This window comes from Chlamydotis macqueenii, chromosome 3 (assembly GCF_036417535.1).
Source record: "Chlamydotis macqueenii isolate bChlMac1 chromosome 3, bChlMac1.mat, whole genome shotgun sequence".
NCBI classification, from domain to species: Eukaryota; Metazoa; Chordata; class Aves; order Otidiformes; family Otididae; genus Chlamydotis; species Chlamydotis macqueenii.
The window spans coordinates 316,492-329,102 of record NC_141558.1 but is presented as its reverse complement, the minus strand read 5'-3'; the positions used below and the strand labels follow the sequence as shown (position 1 = coordinate 329,102).

Sequence of the window (12,611 nt, the reverse complement as noted above, 5' to 3'; positions counted from 1 at the left end):
GGCGTGTTTTTCCCCAAAAGAAAAAAAACAAAACCAACCCCCCCCCCCAAAGCGCCCATGCCCCCCCGTCCCGCACGAGGCTGCCGGGGCGGCGCGGGCGGTTCAGCGCCCCGAGATGGCGGCCAGGGCGCGGTCGGCCAGGCCCAGCGTGGCATTCTGCAGGTAGCGCCAGGAGGCGCGGGCGAGGCCGGCCAGCTGCTCCCGCGCGCAGCCCCACGCCGCCGCGTCGCTGCAAGAACGAGGGGAAGCGGTTACGGACCCCGCCGCGCGCCCGGCCCCCCCGACCCGGCCGCGACCCGCCCGCCGCCCACCCCGCCGCCAGGGACGCGAGGCCGGCTGCGCGGCGCGAGGGACGCTCACCCGCAGGAGTCCAGCCAGCGCTCCCAGCCCCGCTGCAGCGCGGCGGCCGCGCGCTCCAGCGGCGGCAGCAGGCAGCTCCGCACCAGGAAGAGCAGCAGCTCCCGCGCGCACTCGGCCACGTGCAGCACCGGCTCCGGGACGCGGGACTGGAGCTGTGAGGGGCGCGGAGCGCGGGTTCAGCACGCGCAGCGGGTTTGGGAGCCCGAGCTGCGCGCCGGCGGCTCTCGGGGTCCCCGCGCCGGTGCCCCGGGCGGCTCTTACCCAGTGTGCGACGCCGGGCAGGCCGGCGCCCAGCCAGGAGAGCAGCACCGAGGCGTGCTGGGCCGCGTGCTGCGCCGCCTCGCCGCTCTTCGCCCACAGCAGCTCCAGCGGCGGCTGCAGCACGGCGGCCGCCCGCGCGCCGTAGACGGGCAGGTTGTGCTCCAGCCACCTGCGAGAGAGCGAGCAGCGCGTGAGGGCAGCGCCGGCGGCACGCGGAGCTGCCGCCGGGGGAGGGGGCTCGGGCCCCTCCCCACACCGAGGGCTCGCGCAGCGATCGCCGCGCCGCCCCATGCTCCGCAGCCCCCGCCGCGCGCGCCGCCACCCACCTGTACGCCGCCAGGCAGCCGCGGGAGACCTTCTGGCAGGCGTGCTGCGCGGCCGGCAGGACGCCGGAGGAGCGGAGCAGGCGGGCGCAGGAGGAGGCTGGAAGAGACGAGCGCAGAGCCGTTCCCTCAGCGAACCTCAGCCCCGGCCGCGGGGGCTGCGCGCTCCGCCTGTCCCCGAAGCCCCTCGCTGCGGGGGCGCAGCCTGAGCTGCTCCAAAAACATCCCGGAAAAGGCTCCGAGACGGGGCAGAAACTCCCGAGCGGAGAACACCCTCGGTCCAGGTGGGCCCGGGGAGAATCCTCCACGCAGCCCGGAGCCCCCCGAGCACGCCCCGTCGCTGCAGGGAGGGCCGGGCCCAGGGCGAGGCAGGGGCGCGGAGGGGCCCGGCACGGCGGAGCGCGCGTTCCGCAGGGCAGCTCCCCGGGCTGCAGAGGCGCGGGCGGCGCGCAGCCTTACCCTGGAAGGAGCCGTGCGCGCGGACGTCGTGCAGGAGGAGGCCAGCGGCGACGAGCAGGAGGACGAGCAGCAGCCGTGACCAGGGGAAGCCGCGGCCCCGCATCCTGCGCAGCAGCTCCTGGGCGGGCGGGACGACAGGGCCCGTCACCGCGCGGCTGCCAGGCCGGGGAGACGCCACCGCGCTCGCTCACACTGCCCGCCCCCGCCTTCCCAGTGCAAACCAGTGTCATCTGCCGAGCAGCTGGGAGGATGGAGCGGGGCCAGCCCCATCTGTCCCCGGCCCGGCCAGCAGATGTGCCGCTGCGGGGCTCCCGGCCCGGCGCGTGCCGGCGGCGGGAGAGTCCGACGGCAGGCCCAGCAGGGAGCCGGACGCCGGCCAGCGGCCCTGCGCGGGGGCTCACCTTGCAGGCGGCGTCGCAGGCGGCCACGTCCTGGCTGCCGCTGGGCCCCCTGCCCGCCAGCTCCTCGTTCGTCACTTTGAAGGAGCGGACCGTCTCCTGCAGCGACTGACGCACCTGCGGGAGAAGCCGGGGCTGCGTCACGGCCCCGCGCGCCCCGAGCCGGCGGCACCGTGCGCCCATGCAACCCAGCGCTGCAGAGCGAGCGGGGACAGAGAGGCAGAGGCACCGAGGAGCCGCAGGGCGGGTCAGGCTGCGAGGACCCCTCCGAGCCCCCGCACCGCGCTGAGCGCTGGGGCCGTCGCTGCGGGAGCTGTGCCGCTGCTCCAGGGACGCCGGGCTGTGGCCAGTGCAGCCCGAGCCATCGCAGCACCGGAAAAGCAAAGCCTAGCGGGGCGACGCTGGAATATCCACGTCCTGACGCAGCGTGGAGAGGGAACGGGGCTCTCCTCCCCGCCAGCGAGCCCGGCCCGCAGCAGCGCGTCGCCCGCTCCCAGGACAGAGGGCTGGCTCCCAAACCCCGCCAGCCGGCCCGGCGGAGCCGCCAGCGCGCTGGAGCGGCAGTGGGTGGGCACGCGGAGGTCCCACGGGAACACCGGTCCTACAGGGACCGCCCGCAGCAGCGCGTGCACATCACAGAATCAGAGGGGTTTGGGCGGGACGGGAGCGTTAAAGCCCACCCAGTCCAATCCCGCTGCGCAGAGCAGGGACATCTCCAACCGGGATGCGGCGCTGCAGGGGGGTCTCACCAGCGTGGAGCAGAGGGGCAGAATCCCCTCCCTCGCCCTGCTGCCCACGCTGCTGGGGGTGCAGCCCAGGGTGCCGTTGGTTTCTGGGCTGTGAGCGCACGTTGCCGGCTCACGTTGAGCTTCTCGCCCACCAGCACCCCCAAGTCCTTCTCCTCAGGGCTGCTCCCCATCCCTTCCCCGCCAGCCTGGATTTGTGCTGGGATCGCCCTGGCCCACGCAGGGGACGCGGTTTCCCTGCCCCTCGTGACTCCCCCCGTCCCCAGCGCGTTCCTACCTTCTTGCTGCTGCTGTCCCAGGACTTCAGCAGGTGGTTCAGGAGCAAACTACAGCAGGGGAGAGAACAGGGGGTTGGTCAGGGGCTGTGAGAAGCGATTCGGCGCGCTCTGGAACGCCAGAGCAGCGCGCCGGCGGCTGGCACCAACCCACCTGGACTGGGAGAGGTGCTTGGTGTAGAGCTGCCGCCAGACGCTGAAGCTCAGGGGGTCCAGGCTCAGGCACTGGCTCATGGAGGTGAGGAGCTGGGGAGGGGAGCGCAGCGGGTTGTCACGCTGACGTGGGGCGCCCGTGGTGCCGGCGCCCGCGCAGCCCCGGCTCGTGCTCACCTCTTTTTTCATCGCGGGAGGGCAGCTGGGCGTAGCTCGGGAGAGGAAGGAGGGGAAGTAGGTGTGCAGCGTGGTCTCCGGCTTCGCGCCGAACGCCAGCACCTTCAGGCGAGGGTAGAGGCGCCGCAGCTGCTCCTGCAGGCTGAGGGCAGACGGCAGCGGGGCTGCGGGGAGCGGCCGGCGAGGCCACCGGGGCGTTTGCCCCAGGGCGCAGCCCGCGCCGGGGGGCGCTGGGGGGCGCACCGGCGTACCTGGGCGGCAGCGAGTTGTTGGGCATGAAGGCAAAGTCCAGGAGAGGAAAGAAATCCTTGGGCCCGATCATGCCGAAGCCTTTGGTCAGGTTGGGGTGCACCCTGCGCAGTGGAAACGACGCCCGTGAGCCGCCACAGGGCCCGCGTCCCGGCCCGGCAGCAGCCGCCCCTCCGCACCCCCGGGACAAGGCAGGCGGCCTCAGGCGACCGCGAGGGGACAGCCGCCCCCTCCCCGGGCCGCAGCAGCCTGGCAGCCCCCCCATGCTCCCAGCGGGGCGCGCAGGGCACGCGCACCCCCTCGCTCGCACCCTCCCACGCGCACGCTCAGGTTTTTCCACCAGCACGACGCCGACGCGGCCACGGTAGCGGAAACGAGGTGAAACTCACATCAGCAGCCGGTCCAGGTAGGCAACGGCGTACGGGGAGAGAGCCTTGATCCCGAGCACCGGGAGCATGATGCCCAGCCACACTGCGGGAGAGAGGCAGGGGTCAGCGCGGGGAGCAGGGGGGCTCCCGCCGGGCCCCGCGCCCCGGGCGACACCGAGCGCTCCCCGGCCGCGCTGCGGGCTCCTTCCAGCAGCACGAGCTGTCCTTGGGTCCGTGAGCGGCAACTGAAAAGCAGAGGAACGCTCAGGAGCCGTGACCGCAGCCGTACTTAAACCCAGCTCAAACCCAAACCCTGTTTAAACCCAGCTCAAACCCAAACCCTGTCTCCCCACCCAAAACGCCCGGCAGGCAACCGGACAGGCAGATCCCTTGGGAAGCGCTCCAGCGCAGCCGCGCCGCGTGGGCAGTACCGGGGCTGCCCCGGCTTTCACCCCGCTCCCCGGGCAGGGGGAGCCCCCTCGGCGGGGACGCAGGCCCAGGCTGCCGCTCCAGCTCTCACCTTTCAGGCCCTCGTGGAGGTCGGCGAATCCGGCCTGCGCCAGCGCCCAGAGGACGGTGAGGCATTTTGCGGGCCGGTTCTGGTGGGAGCGCAGCACCTCCAAGTACTGGGGCGGAGACAAGAGACGGGAAGAGCCTCAGCCTGTCACCATCCCCACCGCAAAGGAGCGCGGCAGGTGCTCACTGCCCAGCGGGAGCAGCGGCACGGCCGGGTTCAGCGCACGTGCCCGTGGGCCCCGGGACCGCGCTCACCTTGCCCAGGTGGGCCGTGGCGACCCTGGGCCTGTCCAGCAGCACGGCCTGGATGCAGATCCTGTACCCGTGCAGAGACTCCCCTGGAACAGAGCGAGCGGGGGCCGCCTCAGCCGCGGGCCCCCTCCAACGCCACCCCGCCCCGGGGCACCCCGAGAAGGCCGGGGGTGACCACCCCCGCGGCAGAGCTGCCTGCTCCCCCGCTAACGAACACGCGTGAGCCCCGCAGCAGCGCCGTGGGCCCTGCTCACTGCCCGGGACCCTCACGTAGGGCTCCAGCCCGCAGCAGCAGGACGCACCCCACAGACCCCCGAAAACCCGCCAGAGCTTCCAACCCCCCCGCCCAGCTCCGCCCGCCAAAGCGGCAGCGGGCAGCGTCACGGCCCCCAGGCTGGGGGCTTCCGAGGGCTCGCGTCCCCGGTCCCCCTTGCTCACGTTCAAAAGGGAACAAGGGCTCGGGGTCCCCGGGGTTCCCAGGCGCCGGCCAGCGACCCCCTCCAGCTCTGCCGGCCCCCGGGACGGGCGGTGTGGCCGTGGCACGCTGCGGTCGGGCTGACACGAGGGCGGCGGCAGCGGCACCCGGCAGAGCCCCTCGGTCCCCCTGTCGCAGACCGACCCCACGGCAGCTGCGTTGACAGCCACGCCTCTTCCCAAACAACACAACTCCCAACGCAAAGCAGCTCCTCGGCATCTGCTAACAACTGCTCCGTGCTATGGTGGCCCGCTTCAGATCGTCAGGCAGGTGTTGCGATGGAAACGAACCGCGCGCGAGGCCACGGCCGTTCAGCGCAGGAGACGGCGGAGCCGAGGGCCGGGGACAGGCGGCACCCGGGTGCTGCTGCTAAAGCTACCGGCAGCTGCTGGCGTGGCAGGGCTGGTACAGAAGTGGGGGTCTGGGGTTTGTTTTGCTCCAAGAAAGAGGCCGTCGCCGTCCCTAAGGCCTTCACACGCGCAGAGACAGCCGCCCGCTCCCTGCGCGGGGAGCTCACCCGCAGGAGCAGCAGCGTCCCCGCGGCCAGGAAGCCTCGGCACCAGCCCGCCTTGCAGAGGAAGCGCCGCGCTAAGGGAGCGCGACCCGCGTGTCGCTGCCCCGGCCCCGCACCAGCCGCGCCCTACCCGTGCTTTTGTCCAGCTCCTGCAGCATGGTGTAGATGCAGTGGTCGAAGAAGAGCTCCAGCACGCCGGCCGAGCGCCCCAGCAGCGACCTGATGATGCTCCGCAGCTCCTTGCTCACGAGGCAGTACGGATAGTCTGGGGCCAACAGGAGACAGGCACAGCTCAGCCAGCGCCGGCCGGCGAGACGCTAGCTGCACGGGGAAGCTGGCCCGGCGCGAGGCGGTGGCAGACACACCTCGTCCTCGCACGGGAGCCAGCTCCTGACCGCGCTTTCTCAGTGACTCTGTACGACACACAGCTAGTTCAGCGACAGAAGATCACTGTCAGACCCGATCCTGCGGGACACGGGGGTTTTGAGATCCTCTGCCCCTCCCCGCCTCCCCGAGCACGCAGAGCGAGCGCAGCCCAAGAGATCGCGCGCCAGGGAGGTCCCGCCGGAATCCCTCCTTTAACACGAGCGTGGAACCTGCGACTGCCCCGCTCCACGACAGCGGCCACGGGTGCCGCCCCACAGAGAGGGGGCGACCGGGAAAGGCTCTGACTTGCCAAGTGCACGGACAATTGCATTGTGCTTGCGGCCAGCGCGAAGTCGAATCGCAGCGCTACCGCACAATCAAGCAAACGACCCCCACGTTTGCTGGGTGAAGAACAGAGCTGTGCCTTTCTATCACCCTGCCACCCACGCATCTGCCAAAGGCAGTTCTGGCGCAGGAAAAGATGGATGGGGGATAGAAACAAACAAACCAACCGGCAACGTCTCTGTTTGCACAGGACAAGCCCAGAGCGCGGGGCAGGCTCGACCAGATCTGTCTCAGGTGAAAACAGGAGATTTTTTCGTTTCACATCTGCGACTGCCTTCCTCCTGCCTGCTCCAACGTTTGGAAAACTGGCTCTTTAGCGAGCCGGCCTTACCCTGCGCTCCTAGGAAACCTGCACAAAATAAACCTGGCAAAGTCGCAGCCAGAGTGCTTTATACCGCACTGGCCCCCTCCGAGCCGTTCCCGCACGGCTGCGCTGGGCGACCTCAAGGCTCTTTGCCAACACTAACGTTCTGTAAGGCTGCTCCGGACGGGAGCTTCTTCCCGGGCGCCGTCCCGCGCCCCACATCACGCCGGCCGCCCCACTGCGCGGCTCCGCAGGGCTTTAGGGACCACGCCGAGCGCCTCCGCGGAGCACAAAGCCGCGGGGCGGAAACCCCCGCGCCGGTGAACGGCCACTGACCGTGGGGGTGCTGGCTGAGCAGGGGGTCGCTCCTGGGCGCCTGCAGCTTGTAGTTGAGGTAGCTGGCCAGGTCCTTCACCCAGACGGAGGGGTTCTCGGGGAACACGCTCTGGCTCTTGTCCAGCTCCTTCTGCAGCGCCACCAAGTCCAGCTGGGGGGACAGACAGAGAAACTCAGCCCGGGACGCGCAGAACCGGTCACAAAAAGCACGGCCAGAAGAAAAGATAACGACAGCTGCTAAGGGGCTGCTGGGCACAGAGGGACACACTCCCCGCTCCACCCCCGGCACGGAAAACCCCCGCTGCCAAGTGCCTGCGCCCCCCAGCCACCACCTCCTCACGCAAACGACAGCACTCGTCTGGAAACAGCGCTCAATTTTATACTGGGAACATATTTTCTTCAGATTAGCAGATTCTGCTGCAGGGGAAGGACAAACCCCACACAGGGAGCCGCAGGCGCCCGGCACCGCAGGGGCTGCAGAAAGCCCCAGAGACGTCAGAAGGACGGGCTGCGCCGCTACAGCCGCGGAGACCAGCCCTCCTCTTCCTCGGAGCTGCCCTCGGGCACACTGCGGCTCTCCTTGCGCCGGCCGGGGCTCTGCCACGTGGCCCACGGCGCGCGTCGCCCGGGATCAGCACACCGCCGGGGAGCACGGCAGCGCTGTCAAAGGCTCGCGGTGCGCTGGGGACAGCTCGAGGCTGCAGCTCGGCGAGGACCAGCCCAGTGTCCTCCCAGCTGAGGCCGGTTTGTGTCAGCAGTGCCAGGCACTCTGCGCCCAGAGCCCTCGACGGAGAAAACAACGGAGACCATCCCGACCCACCCGAGTGACAGCCCGCAATGGGCAAACCGTGAGCACGGACAGCAGCTCACGCCCCTCGCCCTCCTTCTCCTGTGCCGTGTCACAAACACGCTTATCGGCTGCTTTTAACCACAGACCATCCGCAAGCTTGCGGGGACACACAGCCTGTCTTCACCGCGGGGAGGTCAGGGGGGGCAGCGAGGCTCAGACGGCTGCTCAAAGTTTAGCAGAGCCCAACGCGTCCATAGGCAGCAGATTTCAGCTGCAGCACCTTACTAAATCTGAGCTGCGTCCCTTCTGCTGCGTGTTTATTTCAGCAGCCATGCTGAAAAGAGGAATAAGAAAAAAAATAGCTGCGGCTACGTCAAGAAACCGACTGGCACCGTCAGCAAAGCAACAGTGGCAGAGCGGCATTTGCGTGCAGCAGTTGCAGGGAGACCATGCTTCAGCCCCGGGCCGCTCTCCGTGGGGAACGTCTGCCCTGACACGTGCAGAAATAACACGGGGTCGCTGCCCCTGCGACCGCTGGGCGTGGAGATCGGCTGTGCCCAGCACAGCAGAGGAACCCCCACCGCTGCGGCAGCGGGGATCAGAGGCACTGTGGGCACACGCGGCAGCCGGGTGAGGGCAAGGAGCCGGACGGGTGACCACTGCGGGAGAGCCCCAGCGGGCAGCCGCTTTCCCAGCAGATGCGCTACCCCACGGGAGTCAATCCGCGGCTCCTAATGCCCGCTGCGCCCAGACAGCACCGGAACGGGTGGGACGGAGACAAACGGGTTCTGCAGAGTCCAGGGAGCGTGAGCTCCAGAAACGGCTCCCCAGGGCCCCAGCCGGTTAGACAGGGAGGTTTCGCCGGGGAGGCTTTCTCGGGATTGCTCCCAGACAGCAGACAGGGAGGGGGTGAAGACAGAAACCAGAAATTCCCTTCCAGCCACCTCCTGCCGTTGCGATTCCCGCCTACAACAAAAGTACAACTTCCAGCACGAGGCAGCGAGATCTCCCCAGCCAGCGCCGCATCAAAGCACCGAGCTCCACCTGTTCCGCTCCCACGGCCGAGGCGAGCGGCGGCAGGCAGGAGCCCCCGGCCCTGCGTGTTAACGAGCCCGGGGCTCTCCTGGGACAGAGGGGCTGGGGTGCAGGAGGCGGCCTCCTCCTCCTGAGCCAAAACAGGGCACCGCGCTCTTTGTGCAGCTCCCTTCAACCAGATTTAACAGCAGCGCTCTGAGCCCAGGCTCCCACTCCCGAAGCGGCGGAGAGCACAAGCTGCTGGAATGGCAGCTGGCCGCAGCAAGGGCTGGGGAACAACGGCACCTGGGGCGCCGGCTCTGCCACGCTACCGCGGGTGGGGAGCGACCCGCGCGCCTCAGGGCTGCAGGAAGGGACCGGGCTGGGGACGAACGGCCCGCGGACACGCGCAGGCAGGGCACCCACGGGGGCACAGCCCGGCCGGGCCCACTCACGGCTTTCAGGGCTTCCTCCAGCGAGCGGCATTTGCCCGGCTTGACGCTGGCGTCGTTCGCCGACGGCTTCTTCGCGCTCTTCCCCGCGTGCTGCTTGCGGTGCGGCTGCTCGGGCACCGGCGCGGGAGGGACCTGCTCCTTGTTCTGCTTCCGCAGCGCCCGCTCGAAGCCCAGCTCGAAGATGGTGTCGGAGACAGCGATGGGAGCTGCAACGGGGAAGAGCAGAGGGTGGTCGGGAGGGTGCCCAGGGGCAGACCGGGCCCGAGCCCCGGCGCGGGGGGAGCGAGACGAGCCCACCCTGCTGCCGCCGGCCCGGGGCTCTGCGGGACCCACGGCCCGGCTGCACGCCCGGGGCGGGCAGCGCGGGGCAGGGGCCCAGCAACCCCGGGGCCCGGCCGGCCGCGGCCCGCCAACCAACAGCCCCTCCCGGAGCCCCGGGCCGAGGCCTCCCAGCCCGGGGGGGCCCTTCCCCGCCGCACTCACCGGCCGCAGGCAGCGCCCGCCCCGCGTTGGCCTCGCCCAGGGCGCGGCGGCTGCCGGGGCCGCCCGCGGGCCGCCGGCCCTTGCGCACCACCTCCCAGCGGCCGCCGCCGCCCGCCGAGGCCGGGCCCCGGCCCGCCGCCGCCATCGCCGCCGAGCGCCGGGGAACGGGAGAGCGGCGGCGGCGCCGGGCGGGGCGGAGCGCACGCGCTCACCGCCCGCGCCGATTGGCTGCAGCCGCGCACACGCGCCCCGCGCGGCTGCTGCCACGTCCCGGCCCCGCCCCGCCACGTGACCGGACACACGCGGTCCCGCCCTGACGGGGGCGGGGCCAATGTGCTCCGCACAGAACCACGCCCCGTCGCGAGACCACGCCTCCCCGGCCCGCTCCGCCCCGCCCGGACAGCGCCGGTGCCTCCTGAGGCGCTGTCCCGGGACACGGCACGGCCCGCCCGCGGCCACCGCCGCCGCTGAAACGGCACCGCCCCGCCCCGCGTTCACGGCAGGGCCCGAGCACGGCGCGACCCAGAGACAGGGCGGTATGAGGGGGAGGGCGGGGCCGGCAGGAATGGGCGGGGCCATGCGAATAGCGGCTCTGCCGGCCGAGGCGCTAGGAGGCGGGGCCGAGTGGAGGGGCGGGGTCATGCAAAGAACGCCGCTGCCGGTAGGGCCTATACGCGGGGAGGGGGCGGGGTCATGCAGATCGAGCACCGCGGAGCATGACGGGACACACCCCCACCTCACCGAGAAGCCGCCGGCCGCGGCGTGAACAAACGCCGCGTGGGGGCTGCGCGGCGGGGCACAGCGTGGGGCTGGGACGGGCCGTGGGAGCGGGGCTCGGGCGGTCGGCGCGGGGTGTCGGCGTGTGGTGGGTGTGCGTGCGGCGGGGTGTCCCGGGCGGCGGGGGGCGTGGGGAGCATACTTACCTGGCAGGGGAGACACCATGATCAGGCAGGTGGTTTTCCCAGGGCGAGGCTCATCCCTTGCACTCCGGGTGTGCTGACCCCTGCGATTTCCCCAAATGCGGGAAACTCGACTGCATAATTTGTGGTAGTGGGGGACTGCGTTCGCGCTCTCCCCTGGCACGGCGGTGACAAGAGCAGATCTGAAAGTGCGCGAGGGAGGAGCGGTGCCGGTGCTGGCTCCCGGGAGCTCGGCCGGGGCAGGTTCCTCCGAGTGCCGGCGCTGAGCTGGGGGCTGCGGCCTCCTCGTCCCCGCGGTGTCAAGCGGGATCCCGGGCCCGTCCCGCTGCCCCCGGCTGCCACGCCCCGCGATCTCGCCGGTGGCCGGAGCCGGGCAGGGAGCGGGGCCGGGCGCGGCGCGCTCGGTGCCCGCAGGACTCGGGTGTTTTTCCCCGCGTTTTCCCGAGCGACGGGAACGGCGCGGTGACGGGCAGAGCAGCGAGGTTCCCTGGCTGGGGACGGCTCGTCCGCTGCGGCTCGTGACGCGGCGGCTGCGGCGCTCGCCGGCCCTGCCCGGCCCGGGGTGTCCCCGCGGGCACTGTCCCCGCACGGGCGGCGGGGCCCGGAGATGGGCGCAGTGCGCGCAACAGCCCAGCCCCGCCGCTGATGGCACCGCACCCAGCCCCGCACTGGGACCCCAAGCCCCCAGGGTGCAGCAGCCCCTGGGCAGCGCTCCGTCATCCCGTTCTGCTCTTGTCACCGCCGTGCCAGGGGAGAGCGCGAACGCAGTCCCCCACTACCACAAATTATGCAGTCGAGTTTCCCGCATTTGGGGAAATCGCAGGGGTCAGCACACCCGGAGTGCAAGGGATGAGCCTCGCCCTGGGAAAACCACCTGCCTGATCATGGTGTCTCCCCTGCCAGGTAAGTATGCTCCCAACACCCCCCGCCGCCCGGGACACCCCGCCGCACGCACACCCACCACACGCCGACACCCCGCGCCGACCGCCCGAGCCCCGCTCCCACGGCCCGTCCCAGCCCCACGCTGTGCCCCGCCGCGCAGCCCCCACGCGGCGTTTGTTCACGCCGCGGCCGGCGGCTTCTCGGTGCGTGGGGGTGTGTCCCGTCATGCTCCGCGGTGCTCGATCTGCATGGCCCCGCCCCTCCTGCCGGACCCCGCCCCTCGAAGCGGCCCTGCCGCGGCGGCGCCGCCTGGCGGCGGTCACAGCCATCGCCGCTGGCTGCTCGCGGCGCGCGGGCCGCGGGCTCTGAGCTGAGTCCCTGCGCGGCCCCCGCCGGGGCCGTGGCGGGACCGGCCGCAGCTCCCCGGTGGACGGACAGCCCGGCGGCGGCTGATCAATTGATCTCCACGGGGGCGGGCGGCGCTAGCGAACGGGACATCGCTCCGTTCACCCACGCTCGGGGAAGCGCGGTTGGGTGGCGCGGGCCGCAGGCCGTCACAGAGAAAGGCCCGGGACGCGGAGCCCCGAGGGGAGCGGCTCCGGAGCGCGGCGGGAGCCGGGCGGGAGAAGGTTTTGTGCCGGGACGTGAGCTCTGCGGCCCTCCGCCCATGGGCGCTGGGGACCGGCACGGCCGGGGGGAGCTCCTGCGGACGGCCAGGCCCGGCGCGGTCACACCGAGACGGCGCGTGAGCCCGCGCCTGGCCCGGATTTTGTCCCTCCCGGCGGCGGCCCAGCCCCGAGCGGCGGCGAAGGAGCGCACCCGGCGTTACCGTGCCCGTGACGGTTCCCGTGGCACCGGCCACGCCGCCTCCCGGCCGGCCCCGCCCCGCGCTCCTTGCCGGCTCGGGGGCGGCCCCGGCGGGAACCGACCGGTGACCGGTCCCGCAGCCCCGGGGCGCGGCGCCGTGGCAGCCGCCGGCCGCGCAGCTCCCGCGGGGCTTCCCGGCGCCCGGGGCTCCGGGGCTGCGCTGCGTCTGCGCCCGCTGCTCCCCCGTCCCGGCCGCACCCCCCGCCCGCCGCCGGCGGTGCCCGGGCCTCGGCGGGGACTCCCCGCGCGGCTCCCGGCGCTGCGGCCCCCGTAACGGCGCCCGGCGGCGCTGCTCTGCGGGAGGGGCGGGGCCTGCGGGAGGG

General features: G+C 71.9%; 1 protein-coding gene and 2 non-coding genes across 3 annotated transcripts; 1 reads left to right on the top strand and 2 right to left on the bottom strand.

Moving 5' to 3' along the window:
• Window positions 1–50: 50 nt before the first annotated feature.
• TMEM214 (transmembrane protein 214) lies at window positions 51–9,800 on the bottom strand. Its single transcript, XM_086745715.1, has 17 exons — window positions 9,620–9,800; window positions 9,137–9,342; window positions 6,878–7,028; window positions 5,657–5,791; window positions 4,541–4,623; window positions 4,290–4,395; window positions 3,791–3,872; window positions 3,404–3,505; window positions 3,153–3,294; window positions 2,977–3,068; window positions 2,825–2,873; window positions 1,805–1,918; window positions 1,404–1,521; window positions 948–1,044; window positions 622–790; window positions 361–512; window positions 51–229 (listed from the first exon to the last, which is right to left on the bottom strand). The coding sequence occupies exons 1-17, from the start codon at window positions 9,762–9,764 to the stop codon at window positions 103–105; spliced, it is 2,070 nt and encodes a 689-aa protein (XP_086601841.1). The 5' UTR covers window positions 9,765–9,800; the 3' UTR covers window positions 51–102.
• A 734-nt stretch (window positions 9,801–10,534) lies between these two features.
• LOC147601106 (U1 spliceosomal RNA) lies at window positions 10,535–10,698 on the top strand. The gene has a single exon (XR_015258330.1). It is a non-coding gene; the product is annotated as a U1 spliceosomal RNA (small nuclear RNA).
• Window positions 10,699–11,286: 588 nt separating this feature from the next.
• LOC147601105 (U1 spliceosomal RNA) lies at window positions 11,287–11,450 on the bottom strand. Its single transcript, XR_015258357.1, has one exon. It is a non-coding gene; the product is annotated as a U1 spliceosomal RNA (small nuclear RNA).
• Window positions 11,451–12,611: the final 1,161 nt, after the last annotated feature.

Excerpts from the sequence above, each read along its gene's own strand:
- TMEM214 (XM_086745715.1), bottom strand. The coding sequence starts at position 9,764 with ATGGCGGCGGCGGGCCGGGGCCCGGCCTCGGCGGGCGGCGGCGGCCGC. Across the intron at positions 5,792-6,877 it reads GCTCAGCCAGCACCCCCACG|ACTATCCGTACTGCCTCGTG; the intron begins GTCAGTGGCCGT and ends TGTTGGCCCCAG. Across the intron at positions 513-621 it reads TGCCCGGCGTCGCACACTGG|CTCCAGTCCCGCGTCCCGGA; the intron begins GTAAGAGCCGCC and ends CGCCCCTCACAG.